This window comes from Phyllostomus hastatus, unplaced genomic scaffold (genome assembly GCF_019186645.2).
Source record: "Phyllostomus hastatus isolate PE091 unplaced genomic scaffold, TTU_PhHast_1.1 phas_contig_477, whole genome shotgun sequence".
NCBI lineage: Eukaryota > Metazoa > Chordata > Mammalia > Chiroptera > Phyllostomidae > Phyllostomus > Phyllostomus hastatus.
In genome coordinates, this window is record NW_025333889.1 from 1,582,582 (window position 1) to 1,590,241 (window position 7,660).

Sequence of the window (7,660 nt, forward strand, 5' to 3'; positions counted from 1 at the left end):
GAGAGGCCAGGGCTGCCCGTCCCCTCCCCTTGGGTGGAGCCGTGGAGGCCCCTGCGGGCCGTCGCGGTGGGCCGCCTCCTGCATGCAGCCTCTGCCTGGGGTTGCGGGGACCCAGCCTGGTCTGCGCAGCCGCGCCTCTCACGCGCCGAGGAAGACGGCGCTGAACTGCGAGCCGGCGAGCACGGTGACGGGGGAGCTGCCGGCGTTGTCCAGGAAGACGGAGGTGTACTGCCTCCTCTGAGGAAGGGGGAGGGGGTGTCAGCCAGGCCTGCCGGCCACACAGGGTCGGGCCCCTCCCGGTGCCTTCCCCGCACGGGAGCGAGCCCCCCTCAGGGCCAGCAAGGGCTCCGGGGCCCAGCGGGCCTCTCCGCACTGCGGCGTTCGGAGCCTGGCTGGCTCCACCCAGGCTGAGGGTGGCCCTGCCCCACTGGCCTGGCCACTGACCTGTCTGCCAAGGCCATCGTGGGACCGACCAGTCCTCTGGCCTGGCCACCCCAAATGAGGTCCACACACCAGCAGACCCCCTGGGGACCCCAGGCATTGCAGACTCGGGGGACCCACCAGGCCCCGGGCGCACCCAGAGCCCTCTGACTCCTCCCGGCCAGCTGCCAGGTGCCCAGGACCAGGCCAGACCTCCTTTCTGCAGCCGGGCCGCCCCTCCCGACAGCTGTGTGCGCTTGGGCAAGTTCCTTAGCCCTCCTGCGCCTTCTTGGTCCCGTTTGTAAACGGGAGTGACCATGAACTAGGTCACCTATGCAAAGCGCTTGGGGCCGGGCACGGCGATAATTAAACGGTTGTTGTCCGCACGTGCAGGCGCCATTTCTCATGGGCCCCACCTCTGCGTCACCCTTGACGACTTGCCCAAACCCCCCCACTAGAGGGAGACTGCCACTGAGGGTCCTGAGTGGGAAATGACCTCGTGCCCTGCTTCCCGCGGTGGCAGGGGCTCCCAGGTCACCAGGGGGTCAGCCTGGGCCTGGGAGCTGACCCCCCGCCGCCACCACCGGGAGCACCAGCCCCCAGTGAGGGACTCGGGAGGTCTCCAACCTGGAGACGGGGGCCTGAGGGCTGTGCTGCGGCCCCAAGCCTCCCCCAGGCCTGGCGTCAGGGGCCGCACCCGGAGCTCCTGAGCAGCCGCCAGCCCCCCTCCCTGCCAGGCCGCTCCCCGGCCGCGCCCGGGGGGCGCGGGGGGGGGGGGGCGACGCCGAGCCGGCTCCGCACCTTCAGAAACAGAACGCCGTTCACGGAGACGGTGAAAGGCTCCGTGCCAGCCGGCCGGCTCATGATGGTCTCCAGGGAGCTGCGGCCAGAGCAGGAAGGGTCAGCCCGGGCCCCCCGCTGCAGACGCCCCCACGTGCTCCCAGCGGACACAGGGCCCAGCACAGTGCCAGGGAGGGAGCTGTCCGGACAGGTCTGGCGGACGCGGTATCTGAACTGGGTCCCCCAAAGGAGGCCAGTCTCCCTAGAACCAAAGGCGCCGAGGGCCAGGAGAGGGGCGTGGCCCAGGCCCGGGGCGGGGCGCAGCACCCCGGGAAGCCCCATCAGGCCGATGTGGGGGGCTTGCAAAACCAGAGGGAGAAGTTCTGAACTTCATTCCTTCATGCTTTCTCCAGCTATTGCCAGCTCCTGCCTGCCGCGACCAGGTGTGGCGGGAAGGGGGGCGTGGTCCGCGCAGTGAGGTTCACCGGGCGGGTGGAGAGCGAGCGGAGCGGGGACTCGGAGTGGTCAGGAAAGGGCTCTCCGAGCAGGGGGTCCGCGCCTGCTCCCGGGGGCGGGGGCGCGGGCGCGGGGTCCAGGGAGCTTGGGGATGTGCTTCTGAACAGGCAGCCCCACCTGCTGCCGGGAAGGGAGCGCTGGGGTCTCCCAGGCCACAGCGGCTGTGGGGATGGGGGATGCCCGGTCCGCTGCCCGAGCTGCTCCCACCCCACCTCCGCGCCCACTCACGTGTTTTGCTGGCACCGGGACTGCATGCAGATGAGCAGGCGCAGACGGCCCCGGGGGCGGGGCAATTCGGGCCTCCGCAGCTCTGGGAGGGCTTAGAGGGGGTAGGGCTAGTCACCGCCCCCGCCCCCCGCCCCCCAGCCCCCGCCCCGCCCGGCCCACAGCCTTCCCCCGCAACCTACCCCTGCCCCGGGCCTCACCCACGTGCAGAGTGGCGGCGAATGCGTAGAAACCGGGGATGGACACCGTGTACTGGCCGCTGGTCAGGTTCAGGCCGGGGCCGCGGTAGAAGGCTCCTTCGGCCCGGGGCTGCGGGGCGCACACACGGTCACCCGGGGCCCTGCGCCGCCCCCCGCCCAGCCGCTCGGCGCAGACTCACCAGGTAGTAGCCACCGAGTTCGTGCAGCGCGCGCCGCTCCACCGACACGTTCTGGCGCAGGCGGCAGTGGAACGCGGCCTCCACGATGCGGGCCCGCCCGCCCTGGTTCAAGGCCTGGATCAGCAGGGCCACCACAGACGGATCCGCCTCCTCCTCCTCGTCCTCCGCGGAGGGCCGGCGCTCCGCGTTCTGGCGCTCCGCGATCTGGCGCTCGGCGTTCTGGCGCAGCCGCTCCGCCGCAGCTGCCACAGAGCGAGCGGTGGCTGCGCGCCCAGCGCGCCGAGCCCTCCCTCCCGTGGCCCTCACCCCCCGAACCCCTCACGGGAGACCCCTCTAAGCCTGCAGCTCCCGCAGGCACGGTGCCTGCGGACCCCGCCGCTGCTTTGTTTCCGGCCACGCTTCGGCCACCGGGAAGCTCAGGGCAGACACAGTCAGCGCCCCTGCCCGCTTCGCCTCCCTGCGCTACCAGCACGGCCCCTTCCGCGCTGTTGCCTCCGATCACGGTGCTACTGTATTGGCGACGGCAGCCCTATCCGCCAGCCCCCTCATTTTTGGAAGGAAGCTGAGTGTAAGTAATTACTGGAGCTCTACTGGAAACAGTAGTTGCCGTTTCTTCGAAGCTGCTGCTGTGTTTAAGTGAACCCGAGAGGGACTCAAGGGGGAGAGGCTCTGTCACCAGGCTCTGCGTAACACGGCGAACCTGGTAAGTCCTGCGAGCGCTGGCCACGGTGCCGGACACCGCCGGTGCGCTCCGCTCTGCTGCCCCCTGCTGTGCCCTCCAGCTCAGCTACCCAGCCTGGCAGGGCGACCCGGGGCTGCCGGCCTGGGCCCCACGCGGCGCTGTCCCCCCTGGTGCCCTGCCAAGGGGCTGCGTGCTGGCAGCTGAGACCCCTCGGGGAGGCCGAGGTGACGAGGGGGAGAAGTTGGGGGCCGCCCTCGGCAGGCCTGTGTCGACTGGGGGGAGCCTTGAATCGCCCTGGTGTGGCAGGGGAATCAGAGGGGCACTTTGAAAGCTCAAGGGGCCCCTGCGCTCCTAGGACTATCCCCACTTGAGGGGTCTGAGGTCAGGTCTCCTGGCCTTCCCTGGGCTCCCCCGACTTCCAGGTGGGGCGTGGGTGCCCGAGCACCCACTGAGCACAGAGCAGCCAAGTCCATCTTTCCCTGTGGAGCCGCCTCCTCACCAGCTCCGGCCCCCACCCCCTCCCGCCCGCCCGCAGGGGTCTGCCCCGCCCCCGCAGGCAGGAGACCTGAGCCCAGAGGGGTGGCCCTACCTTTCAGCAGCTGCTGCCACTTCTGCCGTCCCTCCAGCAGTTCTTCCAGCGGGACCGGGACCGCGGTGCTGCAGGGCTCCCGGGGCTTGGGCGGGCTGGGCTGGGAGGGGAACCGGGAGTGAGGGCACCTGAATCGGCCGGCTGGGACCCGTGGTCACCCCCCACTAAGGCAAGCAGAAGGGGCTCCCACTTTGACCTCTGACCTCTGAGGTAAAGGTCAGCCTGGGGGGGCGGTGCTCAGGCTCTGCTGAGAAGGCAGTGAGGGTCCCTGCTTTGACGGCTGTCCTCCCGGGCCAGCCGGGGCCCCCCCGCCCAGGACGCAGAGGGAGGAGAGAGCGGGCAGCCGGTGGGGTGCCTGGCATTGCAGGGGCGCGGAGCGAGTGGAAGGAACGGGCTGCAGACTCGGGGCCACTTGGGCCCCCGGCTTGATGCACCCGTCGCTCTCTGACCCCAGGCCACGGGGGGGGTCTGTGCTTGGTGATGTGGTTGGGGTGTGCCCGGGGAGGGGCCGGCGAGGGGTGCAGGGGTGAGGGTGGTGGCCTGGGGGTTCGGGGAGGGCCCGCAGGTGCACGCACATGCGTGCACACACATGCACACCCGCAGGCTGGGGCCCCCCTGCTCACCTTCGACTTCTGGTCTTGGCTTCCGTCCTCCTCGTCACTGTGCTTGAGGAACCACAGCCAGGTGTCCCGGGGGTTCAGGCTGAGGGCCGGCTGTGTGGTGGGCTCCTGGAACACAGCCGCCCGCAGCACCCTCGAGTTCCCGTCCTTGTTGACGGTGAGGGCCTCGCAGCACGGCCCCCGGGGACGACCCCCGGGGACCAGGCCACAGGACCAGGCCACGCTGCGACTAGGACTTCGTGGAAGAAGGGGCCCCGGTCTGGGCGGAGGGAGACCAGGGCAGAGCTCTGCAGCCGGCAGGGCCCGGGCTCCTTCCACCTCCCCCCACGGGGCAGTTACTCAGAGGGTCCGACTGCTGAGACCCAGAAGCACCCAGGAAGAGCCAACTGATTACCAGGGTCTCCAGCTACCAGCAGGCCCCCCACCCCACTTCCACCCTCCGAAGTCCCAGGGGGCTGGACTTCAGCCCCTGGGCCAGGGCGGCCGGCTGGGGGCTTGGGGGGCCCGGGACTGGGGTGTCAGGACTCCAGGCCTGGACACAGGGCGCGGCGCTGCCCATTTCCTCAGGACGGCGGCCTGCGCCAGGCCGGGGACGGCCCCGGAGGCGCTCTGACCAGTCGGGACTCCGAGGGAAGCTCCAGGGAGGAACCTTCTGGGGGGAGGCCTTTGGCCTGCAGGCGGCGGGCCTCAGGGGGCCAGCTCCGGGCAAGGCGGCCAGCTGGGAAGGACACTGGCCTGAAGGCTCTGATGAGGTCACGGGCACTGACTCCGGTGGCCGATGGGAGGGCCCCGGGTCTTAGAGCCAGGCGGGTCTCCCACCACCGCCAGGCCTGGTGGCCTCGTGGGGACTCTGCAGGGACCCGGGTCCCCCTTCACGAACCACCATGCTGCTGGGGGGGGGCGTGGGGGTTCCCATGGGAGGAGGCCCAGGGGCCTCCGTCCCTCTCAGGCTTCCCCGTGTCTCCCTGGGTGGTGGGCCCTGCGGGGCCCGACCTGCTGGCTGCTCACCAGAAGCACCGGGACCTGGGTCCCACCTCACCGTCTCACACCGCCCGGGGGTGGCCCATGGCCGGGGTCCCTCGGGGCTGCCTGGGCAGGTGGGCTGGCCCTGTCGGACAGCCGGCCCTGGGGCCTGTGCCTGGACCCGGGCCCCAGTGTGCCTCCGTGGGGGCAGAAACAGGCAGAGGCACTTGGTCTGGGGACCTAGGAAGGGCCTGCTGCGGGGTGGGGGTGGGGGGCGCGGCAGGGGCGTCGGTGCTGGCAGCTGTCCTGGCTGACAAAGGTCTCCAGCCTTAGGGGCTCCACCTTGGACCCCCAAAGAGGGTCCAAGACCAGAACCCCACCTGGAAGCACCCCAGTCCCCCCTGTGCTTCCTGGCAGTGTATCCCCGACATCCAGCTGGCTGCCCTGCCCCTCGGGGTGCGGCTGGCCAGGAGGGGTCTGCCTGCGACCCCTGGGCAGGCACCGAGGTGGGAAAAACACGGCTGCAGGGAGGTCCCTCCCAGGGAGCTGAAGGGCTGGCCGCCACCCCCGCGGGTGGGGTGTCCCTGGCCCAAGGGGTGCTGGGCGCAGAGGCACCGCCCACGGCCCCACGGCTGCTCCGCCCGTTGTCCAGCCCCCAAGCATCTTGATCCCACGGGACCCGAACCACCTTCTCAGCTGCTCTGCTGCTGGGAAAGGTCGCACCCCACCCCCCACCCCACCCCACCCCACCCCACCCCACGGAGGGCTCCCCCGCTTCCCCAACCTGAGTGCCTCCACCCCAGCTGGGAGGGAGAGGGCAGGGCGGGGAGCTAGAGATGATGCCTTCCCGTCCAGAAGTCCCCGTCACTGGGGAGTCTGACCCCCCACACACACACACACTTCCTTCCCCCAGACCCGCAAAAAGGTAGTTGTGTGTCCCAGGGAACCCCACCACGCGGGTGGGGGAGGGGTCGGTCATGTGCTCACACTTCTTTCCAGTGTCGTGAGAATCAGGCTACTTCCACTTACTCCCCAGCTTCTTTCTGTCCCCGAAGTAACGGCATGTCCCCTGGCCTGGCGGAATTTTGCTTTGGTGCCGAAGGAGACTCCCAGGAGCCGAGGTCAAGGCTGGCCTTGCGGTATGGGTCCGGGCAGAGGGGCGGCGCCCAGCCCCCCTGTCTCCCCGGGGCCCGGCAGTGCAGCGTCTCGATCCCCACGTTAGAAAGGGGGGCATGCCCGGCGTCAGTCCGGCCCCGGCCCGCCCTCCCCGCCGCCCTCCTCCTTCGCTGTGCCCCGGACCGCGGCAGGCTCCGGCCGGGGAAACTGAGGCCCGGAGGTCCCCGCGGCGAGGGGGCGGGTCGCGGTCACGGCAGGCGTCTTACCGGCGGGCGGGTGTCGAGACTCGGGCGGCTCTCCAGGGCGACCGCGGGCGGCACCTTCTCCGGCCTCGGCTTCTGGCGGGCGCGGCTCCTCGCGGGCGCACCGGGGTCCCGGGCCCCGAGGGCGGCGGCGGCCAAGAGGCAGAGGCAGAGGAGCAGCAGGCGGGCCCGGGCGGAGGCCATGTGGGCGGCGGTCCCTCTCGGCTGCAGCGCGGCGTCTGGGAACCCAGCGCTCTCGGACTCCGCGCCTTTATATATAAAGCGCTCGAATCCCCCGCCTGGCTCGGCCGGCCTCCCGCCGCGCGCCCCCTCCCGGCTGGGGCGCGCGCTGCAGCGGGGGCGTGTGAGGGCCCGCGGGGCGGGCGGTGCGCCCGGGAGGGTGGGGTGCCCGCAGGGACTCCTCCGGGGCTCACTCGGGGGCGGGGGATACTCCCTCGTGGTGGCCCGCGCGCCCCCTCCTGTCGAGCGCGTCTCTGCTCCAGCGCCGACTCCGGGTTCTCTCCCTGCGCGCTGTCCAGCACTCCTGTTTCAGGGAGCCCCTTCTCCTGACGGTGGACCCTTCGCTTTTTCTCCGAAAAAACAGGGCACCCTCCTCGCCCGGCCCTGGGGCATCTTTTCTCCCCAGCGCCCCGAGAGGTCCGGTCAGAGCACGAAGACCCTCAGAGCCCCCTTCCCAGGAGGGGACTCCCCGCTCTGGGCTGCCTTCTCCCATGGCTTGGGGATGTGGGGTTTATTTTATTTAATTAGTTTTGTTGGAGAGGGAAAGGGAGAGAGACACGGGTTTGCTGCTTCCCTTACCGATGCGGTCATCGGTTGCTTTCTTGTATGTGTCCCGATGGGAGATTGAACCCGGCACCTCAGCATAACAACCCTATGGGGACCGTGCTGTAGCCAGCTGAGCCACCCGGCCAGGGCTGGGGTGGGGGGGGTGCTTGGTTCTTCCCAACCTGGGGGCCCCTGCAGGGACCTGGAAGGTGTCCCCCAGAGCCAGCCCTGCACTGTGCTGACGGGGGTGGACGAGACCGAGGCCGGGAGAGCTCGGCCCTGTGATGACTGACCAGGGTGCGGGGCTGCCCTCTGCCCACGGGGACCGCTCAGGACACCCGG

The 7,660-nt window shown here is 70.5% G+C and overlaps 1 protein-coding gene across 1 annotated transcript; it reads right to left on the reverse strand.

Annotated features, from left to right (window-relative positions):
• Positions 1 to 24: 24 nt before the first annotated feature.
• Positions 25 to 6,764, reverse strand: ERFE (erythroferrone). Its single transcript, XM_045845575.1, has 8 exons — positions 6,557 to 6,764; positions 4,215 to 4,319; positions 3,592 to 3,691; positions 2,321 to 2,562; positions 2,142 to 2,250; positions 1,945 to 2,035; positions 1,222 to 1,300; positions 25 to 237 (listed from the first exon to the last, which is right to left on the reverse strand). Exons 1-8 carry the CDS (start codon positions 6,734 to 6,736, stop codon positions 139 to 141), a joined length of 1,005 nt encoding a protein of 334 aa, XP_045701531.1. The 5' UTR covers positions 6,737 to 6,764; the 3' UTR covers positions 25 to 138.
• Between the last annotated feature and the right edge of the window lie 896 nt (positions 6,765 to 7,660).

What these genes read in the sequence shown, in the direction of transcription:
- ERFE (XM_045845575.1), bottom strand. Translation starts at nt 6,736, where the DNA reads ATGGCCTCCGCCCGGGCCCGCCTGCTGCTCCTCTGCCTCTGCCTCTTG. An exon ending in GTGGCAGCAGCTGCTGAAAG is followed by an intron (nt 2,563 to 3,591) that starts GTAGGGCCACCC and finishes GCTCTGTGGCAG; the next exon opens with CTGCGGCGGAGCGGCTGCGC. An exon ending in CGCCGCCACTCTGCACGTGG is followed by an intron (nt 2,036 to 2,141) that starts GTGAGGCCCGGG and finishes ACCCCCTCTAAG; the next exon opens with CCCTCCCAGAGCTGCGGAGG.